At 41.5% G+C, this 24,916-nt stretch overlaps 2 protein-coding genes across 2 annotated transcripts in view; both read right to left on the reverse strand.

The window, feature by feature from the left end:
• Positions 1–24,633, reverse strand: LOC130693023 (titin-like). The gene is made up of 16 exons (XM_057516120.2): positions 24,325–24,633; positions 23,732–23,952; positions 22,201–22,333; positions 21,885–22,093; positions 17,825–17,935; positions 17,421–17,630; positions 13,930–14,081; positions 12,240–12,384; positions 11,319–11,449; positions 10,885–11,053; positions 10,605–10,681; positions 10,312–10,528; positions 7,307–7,708; positions 2,881–3,120; positions 2,502–2,782; positions 1–425 (listed from the first exon to the last, which is right to left on the reverse strand). Exons 2-16 carry the CDS (start codon positions 23,847–23,849, stop codon positions 366–368), a joined length of 2,655 nt encoding a protein of 884 aa, XP_057372103.1. The 5' UTR covers positions 23,850–23,952; positions 24,325–24,633; the 3' UTR covers positions 1–365.
• LOC130693025 (inositol-trisphosphate 3-kinase B-like) overlaps positions 1–24,916 on the reverse strand; it is a 61,121-nt gene that overhangs the window by 18,191 nt on the left and 18,014 nt on the right. The window lies entirely within an intron of this gene.

The raw sequence follows: 24,916 nt of genomic DNA on the forward strand, positions 1-24,916 counted from the left end.
GCGATTCCAACGTTTATTAAACCTCCGACGAGGGATATGTAAAGCAAAGAATCTCGCAACAATAAGTAAGACAACACGTAAAAGAATGAGTTCGCAAACAAAATTTTACACATACAAGGAAGATACTTTTTTTTTTTTTTACTTTTTTTTTCAATGTCTAATTCGTTATAGTAGCCCTTATCGACATCGCCATCTGTTATCAATTACTTTTGCCTCGCGTTCTGCAAATATTCATACATGACAAACATATAAAAAAAAAATAGTAATACAAAGATCATGGGTATATGAAAGGAACAGCACCGAATCAAGAAGTGGGATAGACTTCTATAATTTTAGCATTACACATTTTGGCGATTTTTTTCTGCTTACCGATAAACATACGCGTTGGCGGGCTGGTCAAGCACACGGTCATACGCATGCCTTACCTGTAACGAAACCAATAATAAAAGGAAAGCATTAAAAGACTTTGTCTTACGGACAACGTTATGTTTTTTGTATGTTGCTTTTCGATTAGATTTTGCGATACTATATATGAAGGTCGCTCGGGTTTCCCTTACGGCGTAGTTGGGTAAAGCATTTTACATCTCAACGGCCATGCCGCCCTTCCATTACGATTTTCCCATAGCGAGTTCTATAGGCGCGGTCTATTGATTTAGCGCTGAACGATGTGATCATGTTCTAATTAGGACGTTGCAAGGCTTCTGCGGTTAGCTCTAGTGTATACCATTTGATAGCTTATATGTGTACGTAATATACGCGTGAGAAGCGACATCTTGAGACTTTTCTAGAATAACTTTTTGTAATTTGTGGCCGCCCTGTTCGGGAAACAACAATAGTTGTGATATATTGTGCAATTTCTAGACGCAGTAGGCGAGAAAACGTAACGTCGACCAAAGATGAATGCCTTTCAATGTTGTAACACCAACATTCGGCAAATGTGAAATATGGAACGGCGCTTGGCATCGCATGAACGCTGCGCTTTAAAAGCCTACAAAGTAATGTGTCAAGCGAACGACGCAAATTAAGACAACAAGAAATTAGGTGCAGCCCTAATTTTCTTTTTCTTTACGGAACCCGTTTTAGGAAGCCATAATGAATTCATCTAATTTTAATACGCATTTTTTTCTTTTTTTTTTTCGAAAGCAAGGGCATTGCTGATACAATCATATACATAGGCAAACGATAAACTTTCCTTCCCCACATACCTCATAGCAATGATTAACACGGCTTAATACAAAGAAAAGCGCAGAGAGTTTCAGAAAAAGCAACTTTTCTCGTAAGTTCGTAAGATTTTGTTTGAGTTGTATAAAGTTTATCGAAACGGAAAAGGCGAAATGACTTTCACACTACGAATGCGCATTTATGTCTACATATAATTGATCTATCGCAGTGATCAGAATCAGATGAAGAACTTCCAAAGAGTGAAATGAAGAAGTTTTAGCTTTCCGACATGTTTGCATCCGTCATCTTTGGAACCGAGAAAATGGTAAATATAATCTGAAAAACTTCTTTCCAGATTTTGGCAACTAATCTTGGTGTGAGTTTATGAAAACAGGAACCGAAAAATGATCGTGAAATGAAGCAAGTAACCTGAAATCAAATAATGGTCTGAGCTTTTGTGTGTGTGTGTGTGTATTGTTTAAGTGTCTATTGATTGGGCACAAGTGGAACTCAAACAAACGTGAAGCCACTTCCACCAGGCTCCTTTTTTTTTTTTTTTTACTTGCCATGAGGCTTTTTGTTTTCGAGACAAAAGACTTTAAGAAGTTTTAACGCAAGTTTAGTTATGCCATGTCTCAGTTAGAGCAATGGCATCAGAAAATGGGCCGATTGCGTACCCAAGAAACGACAAATTCGCTTCGTTTTCTCTGTTCCTCAACGTAATTTTAACTTTTAGATCAAACTAAATGAAAACTAAAGACACAAACTTTACTCGCCAATTTTTGATAACATATCCATGAAGTTAAGTCGAAGATCGACAAGTTTTTCTTATTTTTTCGTCTCTTATTCCTAAGTTACTGAAGTCGAAACAAACGGGTTCTGCCCTAAATTGTTTTCCTCCGTCAAATCCAATTGACATGTCAAAATTTCGTTTAGATACGGTGTCTACGGAAAACTTTTAGGCTGGCCCATGGATAAAACAGCCATTTGATTAAACTTGGCACACTACTGGCGTTCCATATGTTCTTCATTTTTCCCTCGATCATTTCGAAGCTTGGTGTTTTTCAGAAGGCAGATCACATTTGAAATTGCTTGCAGGTCTGCTCTTTAACTTAAAATGTATAAATATTTTCAGCTATCTTTCTCTAAGTCAATTTAATCTGAATAAGTCACAATACATGCAAATACATGAAACGCAATGCGATGTAGCGATCTTACAGGGAAACACCCATGTCCAATAATGTGCTCTGTTTTTACATTTCGCTTTCTTTTTCAAGTGGCTCCTAAAATTGTGACTTGTTTACACCCAAAAATGTCAAAGAACATTTTCATTTTCTCACCGTGAAATCTGGGGCAGGCTGATGTTGATGAGCCAGAGGAAAATTCCCCGGATTGTGTTGGATACTATTCAAGTTACTGGAAGAGGCGATGTTGGGATCTAAAATTCGATCTCGATTCCGATCGTTCATTGCCGACTGTTGAACCACGTACGTCAGCGTCGATTCTTCATTCAGCCTACAGGGTCCTTTAAGGTTGTTTGAAGTGCTGGCCAAAATAACAAGCGACGAATGTAATGACTCATCCGGTGGACTAGGCAGCTGGCATTCCGTGTCTATTTCGGCTGTTCAAAAAAAGACAAGTTAAAAAAAAAAAAATGATATCGATTTTCCTTTTGTCTTTGTATTTGGCCAAAAGATTTTACTATTGGATGGCATATACCTCTTTTGGATTTAATTACATCCGGCTTGCCGTTCGTCGTTTTGGCATAGTTGGTATCTTCATTGGCGTCGTCTGCGTCGCACATCTGGACGGCAGTTGGAGGAGCCTGATGGCGGAGATTCCTCTTGCGCTGGCGGTGGTATACGGCCAAGATAGCAGCCAGTCCGATAATGGCAATTAAAAGAGCGCCCGGAGCGGCCAGCACGACCACCATTGTCACCGACGATTCCGGTTCGTTAGCTGCTTTCAGTGTCGGAGAGTCATTGTACACGTTGAAGGGCAACGTACAGCAACGAGCATTCATACAAAAAAAAAAATAGAAATAAAAATAAAATAGAAAAGGCAACTCGTTAAGAGAAAAAAAAAGAAAGAAACCGAAGCTAATACGAAATGTTTCAGTGTTCCATCGTTCGCTTTTTCTTTTCAATTTTGATGGCTAGGGCGAAGAACAATGGGCATTCGTATCTATTCAAAACGATTGCTTTCTAGTTTCGACTCTACAGATTTCCGCCCCTGCAAGTAAGGCTTCTTGCCCGCTATGCTAATACTTGCGGTGTATTTGCCCAAGCCATTTGGGTTCACCATTTTCCTTTTCTTTTCCTCGAACTCAGCGCTGCTGCTTCGCTGTCAAAGAAGTATAACTGAATGCACGTCAAAAGTATATAACCAATAAGATCACAAAGGGAGACCCCTTTATATTGATATGAAACTCTTGCAGAAATGAGATCGAATTCACCAAGGCATCCCGTATGAGTCAAGTCACGCAGACACCCAGACCCAATATCAGATCCATAGAAAAGGCGATGGAGTATAGCACCGTATTGTTTTCCCTTTTTCGTTTTCATTTTTTTGCTGTTTGTTTTTGTTGTGTGATTTGGTTTCGCTGCTTTTTCTCTTTTCTTTATTAAACGATTTATTTATTTGTTAGTTTTTTTTTTTGCTTGATTTTCATGTTCATCTTTTTTTTTATTTCGTTTCGTTTTCATTATCTTTTATGTTATGAATGTTTTTTTTTTCTTTGAATCCTCCGCCTCCTTTGAATAACAACAAAACTTGAAACAAAACAAATGAATGTAAAGGTTATGTTGGGTGTTTCTCTTAATACTAACATCTACAGTGAAATTCACGTGAAAACAAGAAAGACGAAAAAACATGGGAAAGAACTTGATCCTGACTAATACTTTCTATTGCGAAAATAATGTTACATAGATTGACGTTATGGCGAGGTTTGTGTTGGTGACTTTGAAAAGACATGTTCAACGATGAGCGTGGGCTTAAACGTAATGACTGGGAAGCACGCTACGCAGAAATCCTAAAATATATGCAAATCTTATTGCAGCCCACCACGACCTGTGGTTCTTTAAACGGCCAACGTTATTCTCCTGTGTTTTCGGCTGCATCAACTTGGCTGAAAAAAGAAGTTCTTTATAAGCTTTTCGCATTTTCTATTGTTTCGTAGTTCACGCACTCTGAGCATTTCACAGAACGGGCTTGGGAAGAAGTTAAAAACATCAAGAAAAATTCCAAAGGGTTAAAGACTATTGGGCAACAAAGCTCTCTGTTCCATTAGCGCTATCACGAGGCACGGTCCAGTTCCCCATTCAGCGGGACGAATGTTAAACAGCCAGAATATTTACGACGTTCCATGTAGAATATATCAGTAAAAGACTGCAATTCATGCGCTCAACGGCTTAACAGGTATTAAACCATTAAAGGAACGTCCTCACGCTTCCACCGCATATTCATGCATCTCGTATAGCCCTTGATGCACAATACAGGTGTGAGTATGAAGTACAAGTGTGAGCTCTCGGTTCTACAAGGGACGGCAACTCCTCCCCTTCAAAAAAGAAAAAGATGCGAAAATTCAGGCGAAGAAATTGCCTAATTAGGCCAAGCATACCCAAACCACATCCCTCTCGTGCCACTGTCATCGAGTTATTGGAAACCAAAATGTCTTTAGTAATTTTTTAATAACATTCTGCAACGGTTCAGTCTGGTATTCCATCGCTGTTGCATTTCTTTGTTTTTTTTTTTGTATTACTTTTATTCAACCTTTTTATTGTCTTTCTATCGGTTTATTTATCTGTCTATTCTGCCTGTCTTATTTTATTTATTTTTTTCCCCTACTTTTTCATTACTTTTTTTGTTGTTTTGTTTTCTTTATTTTCCCATTTTTTTTTTTTTGTCGTTCGTTCTCTACTACTTTTACGTACGGTTCACGAAACCAGCTGGGTCAGGCTTGGCCGTACAAAATTGTGTGGGAACTCCCCTGCTGGTCCTCAAGGGCCCTCCCATGGAGAATTCTATGCTACAATACTATGTGGGCGATATTAATGAGATGCGCCTTTTCATCTGGCGAGGCCTCGACGACGAATGACGAGGCAGACCTCATTCCTATGCCCTTTTCTTTTTACCTCCTTTTTTTTTTTAATTTTATTTTTATTTTCTTCTGCTTTTCCCCACCCAATTCCGCCTCTTATGAAACGCACATGATTACGATTCCAGTCTTTTCTCATACTTTTTACTCACTGTCCTTATATTTCATTTCCTTTCAATTCTTTTTCTTTGAATCCTTTTTTTTTTTTAATTCTTTACACAACTTCGTTTAAAAAAAAAAAAGGATGGCCTTACCGCGCAATCTGTCGGGACATTGGAGCGCCATGGCTAAGAGGCAGCAGGATAGCTGCCATCAACTCGCAACCAGGCAGCGGTGTCATTGATACTCAAGGAGAAGAGTTTGAGAATAGTGTTGTATTTTTCTAGGACGCGTGGGTATGCGCATGAAGACGATACCCAGAGTCAGTCGGATATTATTGTGAGTATGTACGAAAGAGATGTGGACTTGGATGAAAAATAAACTGATTTAGCCTTGCGCGCTATGTACTAGCGAAAAAGCAAGGATATGAGGGAGTCGAAGAAAAGGCAATAGTCAAAACGATGGCAAGAGATATGGAGACGAATATAGCGATCGAGGCTCCCCCCCCCCAAAAAAAAAAAAATAGTTTGAATATTTGAAGCTATTACGCAAAGGGGCATGTTGCATTTTTCATGGTCTCCCTGTGGGAGGGTAAGCCGAGGAGCGCAAGAGCCACAAGTCGCTAGAAATTTATTCAATGGCACTTCTTGCGACTTTATCTCTACATTCTACGGGTAAGTAGTCCATCGAGCGATTCGATCGCTGAATAATTTAACGATATACTGCACGCATGAAAATTTTATAGCCGTTAGGACATTATGCTCACTAGCACAAGCTTAGTGGTCTGTTATATGCCCATTGTTACTGTTCTGCTTCTTCCTTCTTATTCGTTTTTTTCCCCTGGTATTTAAAGGCGGGCGTTCGTTGCGCGTAAAGTTAAAATCGTTATAAACAAAATTTGTTTATTTTTATTTTTTGAAAAATAAAATGATCGCAATGCGGATAGTAGAGTTAGTAACAAAAACATTACTCCCGTTACTGTTTCGTTACAAGCGCTTAATTCTTGGCAATTTAAATAGCAAATAAAGCCACCAAAACCAAGAATAAAAAAAACAGAGAAATTTAAATTGAGAAATAAAAAAAATATTAAATCTGAGAGATATACGAAATAAATGTCTATCTGGTGACACATCTACAGTTCTATTTCGGCGGCTTCCCTATATATATATAAAAAAAAGAAGCCTTTATAATAGAGTAAAGGGAGCTATAACTGGGAAGGGACACTGCGCCAATCGATCTTCTTCTCCATAATAAAAAATACTAGCGTAGGAATAAGATCAGGTGGACTGTTCAAGAATATAATACACTACGTCTAGTAGCCCCGTGTAATTTTACATTTTTCACAGCACTGTGGTAAACTAAACTAAAACCTGTTCTTTTTCTTTTTCCTCTCCGTCTGCGGGCCCTGTCATCCACTCGGGGATTCTTTAAAAATAAAAATGTGTGTGGTCACCTATTCATGAACGAAGTGTACACTCATATAATATACGTATCGAAAATGCAACGTAAATATTAGCCGTTTGCGTCTTTTTTTTTTTTCGTGGCGCTTGTGTCCTACTTTAAAAACACCCAGTTGGCCGCTCTTTATTTCTTTTCCACGAAAAAAAAAAAAAAAAGAGGAACTGGGCGTATGGTAACTTGCGTAGAGGTCAGGCTTTTGGTGAAGCGATCGATAACAAGAGACTGAAAACAGAGAAGGCGTATGATGACGTCGTCAGACCGGTCACGCACTTGGCTCTCCAGCCCTTCAACTTTTACTACTGTACCATTGCAGAATGGAAATCAAATAAAAAACCAAATGAAAAGAAATAAATAATAGTAAGGTATAGCCTTCCTAGGGATGCCTATTCAAATGACGTCATTCTTTTTCAACTGGCTGATCACGAACTTTATTCTCTTTCTTATTTCAAAAAAAAAAAAAAAAAAGAAACGAAAATGTTTTGAACTAACCTGCGCGGGATCCGACAGCACGTTCAACAGCTCCTTCCAATGTAATGGCTTCGCTTCGACCTTGTTTATTAGTCGTTATAACGACGGCTGCCACTCGCGTGCTCGGGTCGATGCCCGTCAGGTTGAAATGCGGCGCCGCTTTGTTGCTCATGTTGCGAAGGAGAGCGCCCGTGTCGGCGTTGTACAGCTGCAGCCAATAGACGTTTGAAGAGCCGCTCATCAACACGTCTTCGTCCTCGTCGTCGCCGACTTCATCTTTGCTGTCGCTATCGCCACTGCCACTCTCACTGCTGTCCTCCGCCTCTTTTTCGGCATTGCCTTTGGAACTGTTTCGACATTTCACTTCTAGGACGCCCTTCGACAAACTCTGCAGCGCGCACTGGGTTGGCGTCGGCGGCAGCCCTTCAATTCAAAAGATATTGAACAAATAAATGAAGACGTTCTTTTGATGGATAGCGAAATATTCAAACGAATATTTGAAAAGTGTCGCATTTTTTCTTGCATTTTCATTGATTTGTTTTATTTCTTATTTTTATTCGCTGACATTGGTATTGTACTTTATGCTTAAAAAAAATCAAAACAAAACGGATTGAAAAGAAGGATCAAAGTTAACTGAAAAATCGTTTCACTTTCAAATGCTTTTTCTGCTTTTTCTTCTTTGTGAATTCAAGAAAAAAAGCCCGCGAAATCAACAAACACGTAACGATTATTGGATCAATCAAGGTGTGATGTTACTTGTGTAAAAACTGGAAGACGAATTCGAGCTCGGTGTTCGCGCACAGATTAATATACAGTAAAATACGAATCCATATGGTAAATAGAGCCATGCATAAACTAGTCGCAGCAAGAACAGTGAGATCTTTTTCTGCATTAATATAACAGATGAGAACGTAAAGATGGACGAGAGGCGGGGGGGAACGAACGAGCTTTTGAGCTTGTGAATAAAAGAGAGGACGTGAGAGAAGACACAAACGAAATAAAACAAATAACAGGGGGAAAAACAAAAAAAAAATAAGCACGCGATATTGGATGTGGAATAGTCCACTCACTCACTCACAAACTGTTCGATTTCAGGCTCAAAAGCATCACGTAGGGATTTTTCATTGTTTTTCTTGTTTTTTTTGTTTGTTTTTTTTCATTTAGGACCCCAGGACCCGAGCAACTCGGTACGAAGCAGATTTTTCTACGTGAATTATAATGTTTATAGAGAAAACGTCATAAATCTTGAATGCTGATGGCCGATAGTACCCCAAAAAAATGCGGCTCTACATCATCAACGGGAAATGGAGAAGCCAAGCTATCAACACAGTGGACGAGACGCAAAACAGAGTGTCACATTCCATTTTTTTGAAGTGTCACGTAATGGTCTGATGTGAGCACACAAGCATCTGATTGTCTGGATTTTGGCTCGACACCTTTGGTCTGTGCCTAGCCTGTACCTAGTACTCATCTTCACGATTAATACCAACTCTTTTGCTATCCCTATCGCCGCTTGTCTTTCCCTTAAACAACCTGCTGGTATTCCCGTTGCATCCGACTGAGCCATAAGCAAGAAACAGAAAACACCGTGTGGCTTACATTTCGGCCTTTAGCTTTTATTTTTCCGTCCATAGACGTAGCTTTTGAACCAACCGCAATAACAAAATTTCCAAACCGAATTTCCCATCGAAATGGCCGACGTCCGAAAAGGGAAAATCCAAACGAAATCGTAGTTGATTTAGGCAGTCGTAGTTCATTACAACGAGTGAAAATAACCACACAAATCCGCTCTGACACCTTTGCTCAGTAAGCTGCTTGCCTTGCAGCTTTCAGTGTGAAAGAGATAGAGAGACAGAGAGAAAAAAAAAAGGGGGAAAACACGTCAACAAAAGAGCGCAAAAAGTGGTGGCAATTCAACTTGCTACCGGTAGTTGGTCGTTCTATTTCTAGGCGACAATACTCTGCCATAGCAAACACACACACACACACACACACACACACACATTCACACGAAAAGAATCGAACAAAAGAGTGGTTCGGCGTATAATACGTGAGAAATAGCGACTGGGAATAGCTAGGAAAGACAGACGAATGAACGACCGAAGGGAGACATCAGTCGAGACATGAGGGACGAAGAAAAGAAACCTGTCCTTCCTGTTTCCTCGTTTTTTTTTTTTTCTTTGCTCGTCTCCGTCGGTACGTAACAATGGCGCTAGAAGAAACAGGCAGTGCCTCGGGAAAGAACGCATAACTGCAGGATGAAAGTTTCTCGTGTTATTGTATGGGTCGCACAGGTACGTACAAAACCGAGTTTGCGTATAGTCCCAGCGATGGAGCATGATGGGGGAGTTCGGGACGAACCCGTTCCATAGCCACGAAAACATGTGAGGCAATAGGCTAAGAGGGGACAGGAACAGAAAACTCTGTGGACATTCGAGCGAGCCAAAAGGAAAGCTGACACAAAAGCAACGAGAATAGAACAGATCTCGGCTGCATTAAGGATGACGGAGAGAAAAGAAAAAAAAAAAAAAGAGTTGCTTCCAAAGAATAGAATCGATAATAAAACAAATTCAAAAAGAGTAGGCTCACTGAGACGGAAGGGAGGGGGGAGGAAAAGAGGCAAGAGAAGAATGCCAGAGGAAAAAAAAAAAGGCCAAAGAAAGTCTAAGTAAGTAAAATGCCAGGGCTGAGGCAGGTTAAACAGATGATGGGACAATCGTAGTACTACAAGCCCAAGTCAAGCATTGGGTGCGACGTCGGGAGAAATAGGTGCTGAGAATTTGATTGGCGATTCCACAGCCAGGAAGGAACAGACAAGCAAAACGAAACGCAAAGCGCCAGAATTTCGTGATTGAACCAGCGAAAACAAAATAATCACGATCTCAAATGGATAAAGATGCAAGTTCAAAATAGTAGTAAGACAGTAGTATTGAAACCCCCCGCTCCATAGCGACGTGCAGCTGTTCTTTAGCCAATGTACGTACACGCCAGCACACACACTTAACTAGAATGTATAATAGCCGTACCTTCTTTGACGATTTTGAAGCGGCACGGCTCCTTCTGCTTGCCGATGTCGTTCAAGGCCCAACACTGCAGCTCGCCAAAATCGGCGTCTCGTCGCGGAGTGTACACCAGGATGCTGGTTAAGCCGAAATCGGAAGACATTTCTCGGGGCAGCAGCGTTGTCTCGCGGCCGTTCGACAGCGTCCACGGGAAACTCAGCGTCTCCGGATCAGCTTCTACCTGATATTTTTTTTTGATTGATTTAAATTATTTGATCAATTTTCTTAGTAAGCCGTAGTTCTCTTTTATGTCGTACCTGGCAACGTAATTTGATGGATTGATCACGCGATACTACCACCGTCAGCGGTTTCGAACGCCGACACACCGGCGCATCTGTTGTGCACCGTCAACCCAGGTCCCGTCCCGCAGAAGATGAAAATAAATGATTAACTAACAGCTTTACAAACTTTAAGTACTTGAACATTTCACGCTCCTTTTTTCCTTACAGCTTAAACATTTCGTTTCATCCTCGAAATGTTGGAATGCAATATTCAGTAGAAAAATAATAATAAAAAAAAAAAAAGATAAAGACTTGCATTTCACGTGAAGATGAAGAGGTGCACTAGCCGATTCGCCCAGCCGGTTTGTGGCAATGCACGTGTAATTGCCAGCTGTATGCCGCTCTATCTGGCGGATAACCAGCGTTTGATTGGCCAAGATTATGTCGCGGTTTTCTCGATTTCGACTGTTGCCCAAGAGTTTGCCCTATATCCACAACGATAACGTGGCAAAAAAGAAGAAATAATACAAGATGTAACGATTTATGTTGAACCATAAGATCTCCACAATGTGATACTATATTATTTACGCGCACATATACACTTTTACTACGGACACACTTGGTGCCGTGGTCCTTTTTAAGCTGCGCGTTATAACGAAATGCAACGAACCAGAAGAATGTGAAAGAACAAGAATAATAAAAAAAAAAAAAAAAAAAAAAAAAAAGGACACACACACACACATTGCTTACATTATGCATCCAGGTCAAGCGTTGAATCGACGGATTGGCACGTGTTTGGCATTCGAGATACACGTTGCTGCCTTCGCGGATTTCCTCGGCGGCGAACCGACGGCCTAGCACCAAGTTGGCCCGCGGCGGATCTGCATTTTCATTTTCGCATTCAGCGTGTGTACGTAATTAGACGCACATACAACATATATATATACTGTATATATATAGCCATGCGTATATACGGTTCATGTAATATGTACAATATGTCGGTCTACATGCTTTTCTAGGTATCAGTTGACGTCCGCTAGCGTTCACTTCAAATCCTTCCTAATAATAGGCTCAGTGTGGTTCATGCGCATTTCAACTTTCAATGAATAGCCCCTTTGCCTTTCTTTATGGCTCGGCCCAGTTCGTCTAATGTGGAACGAAGACCTGAGTTTGGACCGGGGCAACCCAACTTTGGTAAGACATGTTTTCACGCACAACACTGGCGCTTACGTGCAGAGGCCAAGTTTTGGTCACTGTGAAGCTTTCACCTCAGCATCAGGCTTTGAGACAGACGGGGGGGGGGGTCTATTATGTTCCATTTCAATGTGTGTACGCGCCGTAGAATGACGGAGAGAAGAATCTTCTGCAAACACATCTACCGGCTACTGCCACTATGTATTAACGGTGGCCATTTGCTAAAGATTCAACTCAAACGAATACTGTGTCCGTAAGAGTGAAGCAAAAAAAAAACGAGGACTCTCTTTCGCCAACAGATAGAAAGTTGCCCTTCAGGTCGCGGTATGCTAATGAGAACCAACACTTCATCTTCTATTTGGCTGAAATAAAAACGAATGGCGCGTCCCCCGCAGCGGAATTGCTCATTCGCATTGTTCGTCTTATTTGCCTGTCGCTAGTTGCCATTTGCAAAACCGACAACTCGTGAATACTTACAGTAGACTTGCATCCGCCATTCGTCTTCAACGAAACCGCCGTCCAAAAGTGGGGTTTGCGCTCGACAGGTCACGATGCGTCCGTCGTCCTCGATGGCCGGAGTCAAGTTCAGCTTGGATATCGTACCATTCTCCTCTTTCGACACCTAGGCATTCAGTAGTAAAACGAGCAAATAACGTTATACAAAGGCGAAAATCAACAGCCCGAAACTCATCGACTTCAATATCACAAAGCGTATTTCAATTCCATATCAAATGGTGCGGTACAATCGCCAGATATGTAGGCGGGACTCGCATTCAGGACATTTACGAGTTTTTATCTTAGCCATCAGCCAATTGCTTAGTACATTAACGATAGAAAAAAAAAATAACGCGCAGAGGGAATATGTCTAAGCCGCTCTGTTTCGGGTCTTAACCTCCCTCAGTTGGCATCGATTGTGACGTCCTAATAGAAAACCATTACGACTGCGGATAATGTGAAAAAAAAAAGAAATAGAAAACATTATGTGTATTGATAGAAACAGAGTCCAAGCGGATGAGGGGGTAGGAGGGAAATAGGTAGACGAGCGAGTCGGAATCTGCTTTCAAACAAAATTGATTATCTTTCGGAAGCAACAGTGGAACGGAACAGAACTCCCTCCCCCCACTGAATTGCGCACGTTCTACGGGAATGCTAGACATCTCCATATCCTTTGCTCTCGTTGCTCCAGCTTTAGATCTGCTTCAAGCCGGAGTGTTTGCGCAGAGTTCACTGCGTGTCGTTGCATTCGCAATCTTGCACCACATCCGCTCCGTCCAGTACATCGGAGAAATGTCGTCGCTATTTTTAGTTCTCTTTTTTGTTGTTGTTGTTGTCAGATTCTGATCTTTGATATCGTCCATCCCTGAAGCGGCGTGTGTGAGCATGCTACACGATCATATTCTCTTTTGTCATTGCCTGTCTCTCTCTCTCTCTCTCTGTCTTCTCAACTGCCTTTTTTTTAATATATGTATATTTATACTTGTATATGCGAAGGGGAATTTTTCGAGCACCCGAACTCCCCATCCGGCGCCGACTGAACGAGTGATTTGAAAATGCTGGCCCATCGTAACTCATTCGCGCACTCACTCACATCACCTGGCTGTGACACATTAATTGAAAATTCTTCCGTTAGAACCCTCGTTTTATTTATAGGGAAAAAGGAAGAGAGAGTTGGAGAGTGGGGGGTGGGGGTTGCGAAAAATTGTTGATCATCTTCTCGACCCTCCTCCTTACGGCCTGTTAAATACATAATGGGTTTGCATACCGCTATAGGCGGATGTTATTCTTTCTTGCTTTTTTTTTTCTCTTTCTTTCTCGTCCAACTGAACATGAGAAGTTTGTGAGCCTTTCCCCCAACATCATCTCCCCCCCCCCTCGATATGAATGCCTATTTCTCTTGAACGCTCTCTCTCTCTCTTCACGACCCACGGCTGAAACTTTATGGAGCGAACCAACTACGTCGGTGTTCTTCAACCGTCTTCAACTTGTATTCAATTTCGTACCAAGCTGAACAGACGTATCATTGCTCACTGCCTCAAACTTTTCAAAAAAAATTTTTTTTTATGCCCTCACTCTTCTTCCCGGCATGGTTTTGACAGGATGCATATAACAATTTCGCCGTGTTTTTAGGAGGGCTATAGAACAAGCGCGTTGACAGAGGAGAACTTACCAAAATTTCGGCGCTCGTCAGCTGAATATTGTTCATCCACCAGGTGACTACTGCTGGCGGATTGGCGCCCGACGCTTTACACTGAAGTTGCTGAGTTTTGCCTGCTTCCAAGTACGGGCCGGCTGGAATAATTTCCACTTTTTTCGGTTTCACTGATTAAACGATAAAAAAAATATTATGTCAATTAAAAAAAGAAGTTAAAGCAGTCCTAGGAATTTTCTCTTTTGGGGAAAATTAGGAGCGGAAGATGTCGTTACGTAATTTAGCATAAATGCGTCGTATTAAAATGTATGTGTGCATATTTTTGCATGACGACATCGTAGATGAAATCAAGCCCAGTCGAGTAGCTAATGTGCGGGGGAAGGATGTGTGGGTGCTTCGTAGATATTTAAACCTACACCCAGGATTCCACTAACCAACAGGTTTATACAGATCTAATCGAATTTTTCATAGCTTTGCCTGATGGTGATGACAGGCCATTCCACTAGAAATAAGAATCTCCTGTGCGCTGTATATTCTTCTCCATCCCCCCCCCCCCCCCCCCCCTCCCCCGTCCTTTTTTTTTTTTTTTTTTTTTTTTTTTTTTTGTCTTTCCTCTTGAGTTCGTCCCCGTCGTTCCGTATACAACTTCAAGTTGCCGCCAGTTTCAATAAAAGAAGTGCGAGCGACGGAAAACGGCACGGTTCGAGTAGTATAGCGACTAACGAATAGCCTTTTTTTTTTTTTTTTTTTTTTTTAATACGATATGTGAAATAAGGCACAGCTCTCGTTGAAAGGTTAATGACGAGAAAGCGGCACTGTTGAAAAAAAAAAAAAAAAAAAAAAAAAAATGACGGACGTTCTCCAGGCTCGCCACTCGTAAGTAAACAGCACTCGACGCTTCCCCCCCTTCTCTTTCCTTTGGCCTCTCTTCTTCCATCCAAGTGCCGCAGCCTACGTATCTAAAGTGAAAAAAAAAAAAAAAATCGTCATGCTATTGCTAGAAATGAAAAATAGGGCTACACGAGCCGAAACCTCGAACGGGTGGCTATTCTGCGCACATCTCATCTGGGGCTGGTTAAAGTCGATGTTCTCCACAAAATGGGAGCTAACCCACAAGGCACTACAGGGCTACAGCTGCACTGTCAATCTTGATATATCCTTTCATTCGGAGCACGAGTCTTGACTACACTCATCCCCCATCGTCCTAATAGATTTCCAAACACAACACATATGTATGCATATATCCATAAGCCATAGATATCCCGGCTCCCGGGAGGCGGTTTTCAGAGATTCCGGCAAAATCCCAACTGGCAGAGAGCGAATACAACACTGCAGGCAAATAAAAAAAAAAAAAGCAAAGAAAAAAAAAGAAAAAAAAATCAAATAAAAAAGGAAAAGAAAAAAGAAAAAAAAGTCTAAATGGATAATTTCCCCAAGCGCATCTTTTCAAGATTTCTCCTTTTCGACTGTTGGGGTCCAACTTTTTTTTTTTTGAGGGGGGAGGGGGAGTTTCCATGATAATGAAAAAGTTAGTGGCCGCCATCGCAATGTTATTGAAAGATGAACGCTAGTTGTATTTGATGTGCGCTATACGTTGCTGATCAAAGAAAGGTCGTTTCCTCGCATTGCAACTGCCAGATTTTTATTTCCCCTCTTTCTTTTTTTTTTTTTTTTTTTTCTATCAAACTTTGGCTTGGCCAGCACTAGCACACAGAGTGTGATTCTTTCATGTTTCTCGTAGCGGAAGTGAAATTCGTCCAACGAGATGGAAGGCGTCAAGTGGCTCCGATGGATTAACGTAGATTTTTTCCGTCTTTTTTTTTAGAACGCATAAACGTAGACGCTCATCCTAGCGAATGAATAGGCGGTTGACTTATCCAAGTCTTCGCAGTAATGACACGACACACCAGTTCCACGATGCGCTTCAGTTCTCGCAGATATGCGATCGAGAACGGTGGAACAAAGGCGAGTTTCGAGTCGAAACAAGCGAGAGTAGTATGGCGCCTGCCGCTCTCGCATGTGAAGCTTGGGGAGGGTGTGTGCTTCAGACTTGACGAAGTAAATCACGAATTCTTTTGTTTTTGATGATGATGAAAAATGACTGCTGCCACTACGTGCCACCATGTTAACTGCAATTGTACAGAACCCTAGCCCTTTGCGGTTGCAACGGCAGGCGGCGCATTCTCTTATTTAATGGCACGCGCCTCTTATTGGTGTGTGATAGTTGGTATGGCTGACGGCAGGCGACGAAAGAGGCAAGCCGCTATTAGGCGATGTCCTGAAAGCCTAAGAACGTTCTTTTTTTTTTATTTTTGTTTTTGTTTTTTATTTTCTTTTCAAGCTTGTAAAGCAGCCGGTGATGACGGGCTAACGTCGTCGTTTGTTGATCTTATGGCGACACCAGCGGCCGAGTGGCCGGATCAGACGATCGTTAACAAACCTCCTACTCGCTTCGGCAATATGTACAACCAACTGGCTAGAGGTTTGCTGCCTTCGTCGAATCGATTTTCAAATTTAACGAATTTTTTTTTTACGTGATCGGCGTTCAGTTACCTGTGTCTCGTACAGGGAATTTCAGCGTCAATTTTCCTATTTGTGTGTGGAATAATTGGGGTTGCCGTCGCTTAGACGCTCGGTTACATTGCCTTTTCTCTTTTTTTTTAAATTTATCAATCGCTTTTCGTCAGATTGTGTATGACGTGAACGATATAGCGGTCACGTCGGTTCTGAACCGTTCCCGGATTACAACATTTTTGAAGGAGGGCAAAAGCTGACGCTCTGTATGGGCACTCACCAGGCTATCATCTCTAGGTCTAACGATGTTACGTAATACCTTTGCTCGTAAAAGTAATATCAAATTGCGACTCTAGAATAAAAAAAAAAAAATTAATCTGACATGAACATGACGTGAACGCACGCGTTCCTTACACGGCAAGGCGGCCATATATCCGTGTATGATATATTGCTATTGTACTGTAGGCCTACTCCAGTGAAAACGACAAAGCCAAATTTCATCGTCACACGTTGAGGTACGATAACGTGATACTAGTTTGCTCCACCGCTGTTTACTTCGCTTAACTGCAGCTCGAGCAAGCTCACATGTTTAAAAACACGCGCATTACATTCTGTAGCTAAATTGTTTCAGCCATAACGGACGACAGGAAGATGATTTTGTGAATTCCTATTACCGTCTTTTCTAGCAGACATTTCAGACTACGCGTTCGTTCTGAGCAATTTAAGCAATCTTGGACTGCTGGACTCGTGCAAATAGCGCGAATTATAAAATTCTGATTGACGAACTCATTACATAATAGCCGTCCACGAAGGCATTAACGGGAACTGTTCTCGTATATAAAAGGTACGTTATGCAAGTGGCGTGTCAAATTGGGAGAAATTCATTTGCAAAGTCAGTAATGGACGCTCAGGGCACGCTGAAGTCGACGAAATACAACGAGAAGAACTTATAACAAAAAAAAAACAAAAACAGCCAAAGCTTTTAGTTAACTTACTTCGTAGATTAAGTGTGATGTTGCGTAAGACGGGAGGCGCCGGCGGCGTGACGTCAAGGTCCAGTTGGCACGCGTAGGTAGCATGGTGATCATCCCTCGATAGGCTACGTAACTGCAGGTGATAGAAGTAATCGTGATGCATTCTGTGTTCCACTCGGGACTCGACTAGCTTGCCGTTTCGGTACCAGCCAACCTTAAGGTTCGGCCCTCCTGTGTATTGCATAATAACCACATCTTTATATTTGACTTTCATTCCATGAACTGTAACGATCAATCTGACAGAGTGAAAATTCACGTGAAAGGGCGTGAAAAAATCAACACGTAATAAACGTGGGGTAAAGCTGGGAATAGGCAAAGGTGTGTAATCGACGTCTTAGCAAATAGTTAAGGGCGCAAAAACGTACCACCGGTAACCTCGCAGATGAGAGCCAAATCGGCCCCTTCGTCGTACATGGCAGACACGGTTCCGTATTGGCGAGCACTGTTGGCGTAGATCACCGGAACTCTTGGTGATTCTAGGATAGTGGGAGAGGGGGGAGGGGGGGGGAGTGAAAATCCAGAATTACAATTAGCATTCAAGCAGGATTAATTAGTCTTCTACGTCGGTCTCTTGGGTTTCCGGGGGGCTCCTCCAGTTGAGCTCCTTCAGTTCCCACTTAATACGGTCATGCTAGTGGCTCTCCAAAAACCGATCGATATGCAGCTCTAAACATAGATCTTGCAATTAGACTATGCCCGTTGGGCCTACGGGTAAAAGATGGAAGAAAACCAGCAGGAAAAAAAAAAAAAAAAAAAAAAAAAAAAAAAAAAAAAAAAAAAAAAAAAAAGAAAAAAAAAAAGAAAAACCCCACACCGACAGTGTACAGCTCGTGTAGACCGCAGCCCGCCGTGTGTGTAGTCCCGGTCGTTGATCATCATCACCGTTGTTTTGCCTTTAAGGATCCACCTCACGTAGAGCCGGAGAGATAATAAAGCTTGGTATTCAGCATCGATCGCTCTGCTGTCGAGCTTTCCCTGCGTTAGTCTGATCTATTCTTTCTGATTTTTCCTCTCCCATCCCATCACGCCTAGTTGCTATACGACCTCCCCTTTTGAGCTCTGAATCTCTGATTCTTTTCCTGTCAAGGGCGCAAGTGAGATTGCTCTCGTTTTCCTTGGTTTTTTCCCCTCACTTTATTTCTTCCGTTTCTTTTTCTCTTTTTTTTTTTTTTTTTTTTTTTTCTTTTATATTTTTTGTTTTTCGTCTACAACATTTGATAACATTAGATCGGAACGAGAGACAGGAGAGGTTTTGGAAGCGCAATTGGTTCGAGGCAACACGTGAGCACCGCGCAAAAGACAACGTGCTTGTTGGGCTGTAGTAAAAAAAAAAAAAAAAAAAAAAAAAAAAAAAAATATAACCTTGCTTCTGAACACACAAGAAATCCGATTGATTAACAATATGTCTGTTTGCTTTCTCGTGTTTGCTCCTGGTTTAACTCGGCTCTACAATTTGGCTTGCTGGTTATTAAACAGCCACCGCCTTTGAAGTCTCGTTCCTGCCCCATTCTTTTTTTTTTTTTTTTTTTTTTTTTTTTTCCGTTTTCTTTTCTATATACTTGTAGCACACACACACATACTGCTCTCCTGTCCGTTCGGCTCAACGAATTTCACCATGAATTTCGTCGAATTTCATTCCAATAATATTCAAAAGGAATATGCCAGGCAAAATTCCGAGCGCTTCATGTATACCGTCAACCGCGACAGAAGTTACAACGGAAAAAAAAAAAAAAAAGAAAAGTTATTAACTTATCGAAAACTACGCATGGATCAGTCCCTTTCCGATTAGCGCTTAGTTATTATTTATTCATGCATTCGTTCCGTGTGATTTTGTTTTGTTTTTCTCACGATTAAGGCGTGGCTTTCTTGAACTTTTAAATGTTCGAGAAGCTCCACAGGCGTCCCCCTAAGAAAATTGTGCTAGGATTTATTGCAATTCTTTACGTTATGCTTCGCAATGTTAATCAAAAAGTTTTGTTTTTTGCGACATGCGATATTGTAAATATGCCAACGCGTAGCGCTTTGCTGGGGCACACGGGTAAGGATATAGCAACCATGGACGGAACCGTGCGGCGGCACTGAACACCTACTTAAGCATGCACGCCACAACGACGATGACTTTGATAAAGCAGAACAGAGGCCTTCATAGTAGGATAAAAAAAAAATATACAGTATATAGTCAAGCAGAGAAAAGGAAAACAGAAGGACCGACAGGGCGGAGAGAGATGAAGGCGCAGTGAAAAGTCGGACGCTGGGGACACGCAGTTTTTACAGCAAGAAATGTTGCGTTCCAGACCCGTCTTCTATAGTCTCCTGCTGTCGAGTTTTTTTTTTTTTTTTTTTTTTTTTTTTTTTTGGGGGGGGGGGGGGGGTTCGAAACGGTCGCATATTTATGATAGCCGCTAGGATATTTTATATTCTTAACCGTAAAGGTTATAAACGCAAGGCACAATCGTGTGATGTATATGGTGAATCAATATGCATGACAAATGAGTAGATGTCTCGTCTAGTTGTGCGTGCGTCACCTGAACTTATATCTGCTACGCGAAACTGCCGGTATCTTTTCGTTTAGCTGTTTATTTTGTTCGTATCGCATTCAGTGTGTGGGATCAAGTGCGGCGGAACATTGTAGCAATAAACATAATTGCTTAAGGTTGACGTCAAAATCGTATCCCATTGCAACTTGACCAGCGTGGGCTCTGAATAAAACGGAATTCTATACGTTTTGCGATCGATAACTACTCGAGCTCTTAGTAATAAAGGAGGCAAAGACACACGATCGTGAATCGGGCTGCATAAATGCCCAGTTGTCCTGTTTCGTTATGGTTGTCCGAAAACAACTTAGTTGGCTGTGCGCTATTTATTTTTTTTTTACTTCGTATTTTTTCGCGTTTGATGAAAGGTGACATGACATATCTGCAAAGCTTTTAAAACGGAAAGCAACTTCATCTTTTTGCAAATGAGTTCGCGCTGTTGACATTGAGGAAAATGTCTGCACAAGATTGTGTTACAGCGGTCGCAGCGTGTACGGCGCCACATCAATTCAACTGCATTCCATAGCAAACATGTTTCCCGACAGACAAGCCAATGGCGGCCAGCTCTACATCCCAAACATTTTTTAACGTTTCTCTAGGATTAACATAACATTACAGCAAGCGAGGTGAAAGAAAAAAAAAAATAGAGAAAACAGTTTTCTCATTTTCTCGAAATAATTGATTTCCTATTTTTATGGCCAACGAAAGGCCTGATAAGCATATAGAGATAAAACACCTCACAGGCTATCGTTATGCTCCCTGGAACGCAGGTGCAGGCGAAACGAATTCATAAGGTTTTTTTTGATAGTACAGCACAATCTCATTCGGCTGATTCAAATTGTTTTTTTTTATCAGTCTGCAAAAACGTGCATAGTGGCGAGGCTTTTTAAAAAAAATTTTATTGCTTATGTGTAGAACATATGTTTTGACTAGCTTCCTATCAGGCCTTGAATTCTTAATTGAGTGACGTGTTTTGCGTCTTTTTTTTTGTGTTTTCAATTCCGCGCAAAAAGTTGAAAAAAAAACAAACAACTAAACAAACACCGTCCATACCCCAACATGCGAAGCACCAAGAAAAAACACGAATAAATTACCAAGTTTCCCGCTAAGTAATTTATAGTTCCACACTTGTTTTGATGTTGTCTTTTTTTTTTTTTTTTTTTGCGACGTCCCCATCGTCCGCCGCCCCCCCCCCCTCCTCCTAGCAGAAGATCTTTAGAAACGCTGAATAAAGCATATTTATTCGTTAATCATTCCGGCGGAAGGAAAAAGGAAGACAAAGATGGGACCTCCTGGGAAGCAGCACCAAAAACAGAATTGGGGGGTTCAAGAAGAGGAATGATGGCGCTTATCAGGAAAGATAGCTGAAGATGAGAGAACGATATAAATGAATAACAAGTCCTCATTTTGGTAATTAGATTGGTTCATACAGTGCCTTTATAGCCTGAAATATTTTATGCGTTGAGAAAATTATTCCGTCTCCGAAGGCACTTGAAACTTCCGCTTCAATAATTCACGCGCCCCCCCCCCCTCCCCTCCCAGCCAAAACAAAATAAAAAAAAAACAGATCCACGAACAATTACAGCCGAACAAAACGGATGGCGCGGTTTAGTGCGGCTAGACATTTATATGCGAATAACAAGTACTCGGTTGACTGGAGCCCGAGTTCTGTTCTAGAAAGTCAATACGGCGGCATAATAGACTACATCTTTGTGGCTTCCTAAATTACATGGAGCTAGTTTTATTGGCCATTCTGAAGTCGGGTAACTTGGGCGGAAGACCGTGAATATGCGCTAGCGATTGTAGTGCTCAACGAACGCCGTATTGATCGCCATCATTTCGTATAGGTAGCGACAACTAAAATAGCCAATTTGCAATATGGAAAACTTACGGACAACGTTGAGTTGGTATCGAACGTGACGAGTTGGAGTATGGCGAAAATCGACGCGACACCTGTAGATTCCGTCATCATCCTCTGTAACGTTGGATAACATGAATGCTGCACTTGATGCAGCCGATGTATCAAACTGAGCTCTTGAAGCCAATCGTTCATTCTTCCAATGCTTGGCCTGCTCGAGTGGTCGAGCACGTAAATCCACACTACGTAGCCAATTCAAAACATTTGTTTAAAAATACGAGTGATACTACGACTGAGAGCCTATACGTATCACACACATTTGAGTCTGAATTGTTGAATACTTTCTTACCTATAAATTGGCTGCTTTTCTGATTCGATGTACCACAAAACAAGGTATGCACTATCGTCTGGCCGGCTGGATTGCAGATCGCATTCTAATTTTGTCGTGTATCCAGCAAGGGTGTTGACTGTGATGACAGGGACTTGACAAATTAAGAGAATAAAGAAAAAAAAATCGTTATAAAAAAAATTCAGTACCTACATCATCCACTATTGCACTTGTGTATCTAACGAAACATAACGTAACAGCTTGAAAAAAAAGGCAGCACATTTAGGTTTCAATAATTTCATATCATTTCAGATTATCCATTTAGGATTCAATAAAACGCTTAGCAACTTGAAACAACAGAGTGGATCTTCAGAGAAATTTCTACACGTACTCATTGCTCGATGTAATAGATAGTTGGCAGGTTTGTTTGTTATGTTTCAGCATTTCAAATTCTCTTTGACGCTGGGCAACAATTGCTGCTTTTGTTTGCTTTGTCGCCTTTTATATAATGATGTACCGTGTGCACTTTTCAGTGTCATCCTGTTACACGAAAAGGTGTGGGGATTTGACGGGATGAAGGTGTCACGGACATTGATTCATGTCTGTAATGGAATACGTACAAAGATCTATCAAAGTGGTCCGTCCTAAGCCGAGGCATGAAAGAAACTAGCCTACCTAGAACGTTGATATCATACGAGTCGGGAAGTCAACTATCTTCGCCCCAGAAGAAAATCATTCTTTCGTTTTTCTGTATAGCATTTAATAATAGAGCCTTCTAGACATGTGTTTAGCTTTATTTGCAGACCACAAAGGAACAACCTCATTTTGCGAACTTAGACGGAAACGAACCCACTGTTCATGTTAAAACTACGGCTTCCAATTGACCCTTTTCTTCCGAGCCAAACTTGCATCGTTCGACGACATTATTTATTGTTAGCCTACTCAGTATTAGTTGCTCGCATGACGCAATGTTTAGCACAAATGTATTTTCGCACATTAATCAGCGTATACTTGTAATGGATCGTTTCTTCTGCTTCCTCCGTGCAACTCCGTGCCTTTACCTAATCAAAAGTGAGTAGAAGCTTGCCAAACTAGTATTTTTTTAAAACTATTTTTTCGATCACCAGAATTACGGTCCCCGACGTATAAATTAAAGAGCTTGAGATTTGTATGAATGCCTTGCAAACAACTTCCTTCTGCGAAAAGTCTTACTTTAGCTATTACAAAGCCGTAGCTGTTCATCTGTGATAAACTGTTGATGAGGAAAGCGGAAGTGCAAGAAGAACAAATTTGCATGCGCGTGCAAAAACACGCAAGATTTCTCAGCGTTTCGCATAATTATTAATGGACGAACGTTGTAAAGAAGGTCCCTACTCCTTCGTATCTAGCTGGTAGATTTTGTTGGAAGAGGCGAGGCGACGAAAAGCTTGGGGAACTCCCGAGGCGGCAATCGTTCAAAGACGAGTTTTGCACGAGCGAATCGAGAACTCAATTCGTTTTCATACAGTTACGTTTATAGAGTTAGAGAGCAAAAAGAGAAAATTGGACTTACTGGGAGTGTCAATGTCGATCGCATTTGTAGATTGAGTCACATTCAATGACAACGTGCAAAAAAATAGGAACAGAAAGGAGCGACCGGCTGCTTGTCTTCTACGTCGTGACACGATCATGATGGCTGGATTTTTTCTGGCAAGTCAACTCCCATTCATATCGTTCATTTCGCCATGCGGAGAAAAGAGCCCGAGGATCGGGATGGAGACTTCCGAAAAGGTTCTGCAAAAAGGACCAACAAATGTTTCGCATCGCTGTTTGTCACTATATCCAATACATCGGAGACGCGGAAGATGATTGCGTAAAAAACAAAATTAAATGGACAAAAATAGAATTATACGGAACCAAAATAAAAAAAAATTATAAAGAAAAAATCAGCGACAATGAAAAAGGATTGCCAACAACGAAATGTGCTAGACAGGATGGCGGAAATAGTTGCAATGAAAACGGAAACGGGAAATTACAAAATAATTTTTGCAACCTCCACAAAGCAATGTCGTTTTCAAATTAGTCAACGGAAAGAAGAAGTACTCCTAAAAATATCCGATTAAGGTCTAACCAGTTGACAGGATGGATTGACTATCTTTGGCAAACCTTTGCTCTTTGCACAGAGTGTAATCCCAATTCGAGGGAATCCTTGCCAGTCAATAATGGCTCGCTTTGCGCCCTTTGCTGAAGACGCGATGAACAGCTTAGACGGCAAGAGCAAGTGTCAGTAAATAGCTGGAGGAGCAAAACTGTCTAACACACAACCAATAGCTGGTACACAGATGAGTGAACGAGGCAGAGAAGATGCAGGGACAAATATTAAAGATCGCTCGCGTTGGGATTCACGATGGGGGGACTGAGCACTATATGTGAAGATGCACGGAGGCCCGGAGGAGGCAGTGTTACCTGGTTGTCGTCAGGTCGACGTCTGAGTTCCAAGCCTCTCCAGCGTAGGAAGATTTCAAGCGTTGGTGTGTGTTGAGCTGCTGCGGCCGCGCAGTGAGTGGCGCTATTCTAAAACTTGACGCCTGAAAGCCCACACACTCTAGGAATTAGCACAACTTCTTGTAGCGGATTTCTCTTTTTCTCGTTCCTGTGCCCCGCAGAAGAATGATGCTCGCGTGAACGATATTGACGATGTGTTCTTGGAGCATAATCTTCTTACGCATGGTGGGCGCATGGTGTATGGCACGACGCT

This window comes from Daphnia carinata, chromosome 3, assembly GCF_022539665.2.
Source record: "Daphnia carinata strain CSIRO-1 chromosome 3, CSIRO_AGI_Dcar_HiC_V3, whole genome shotgun sequence".
Classification (NCBI taxonomy): Eukaryota; Metazoa; Arthropoda; class Branchiopoda; order Diplostraca; family Daphniidae; genus Daphnia; species Daphnia carinata.

Excerpts from the sequence above, each read along its gene's own strand:
- LOC130693023 (XM_057516120.2), bottom strand. The coding sequence starts at position 23,849 with ATGATCGTGTCACGACGTAGAAGACAAGCAGCCGGTCGCTCCTTTCTG. Across the intron at positions 11,054-11,318 it reads GCTTGACCTGGATGCATAAT|GGCAAACTCTTGGGCAACAG; the intron begins GTAAGCAATGTG and ends TTGTGGATATAG. Across the intron at positions 7,709-10,311 it reads CTTCAAAATCGTCAAAGAAG|GGCTGCCGCCGACGCCAACC; the intron begins GTACGGCTATTA and ends TTTGAATTGAAG.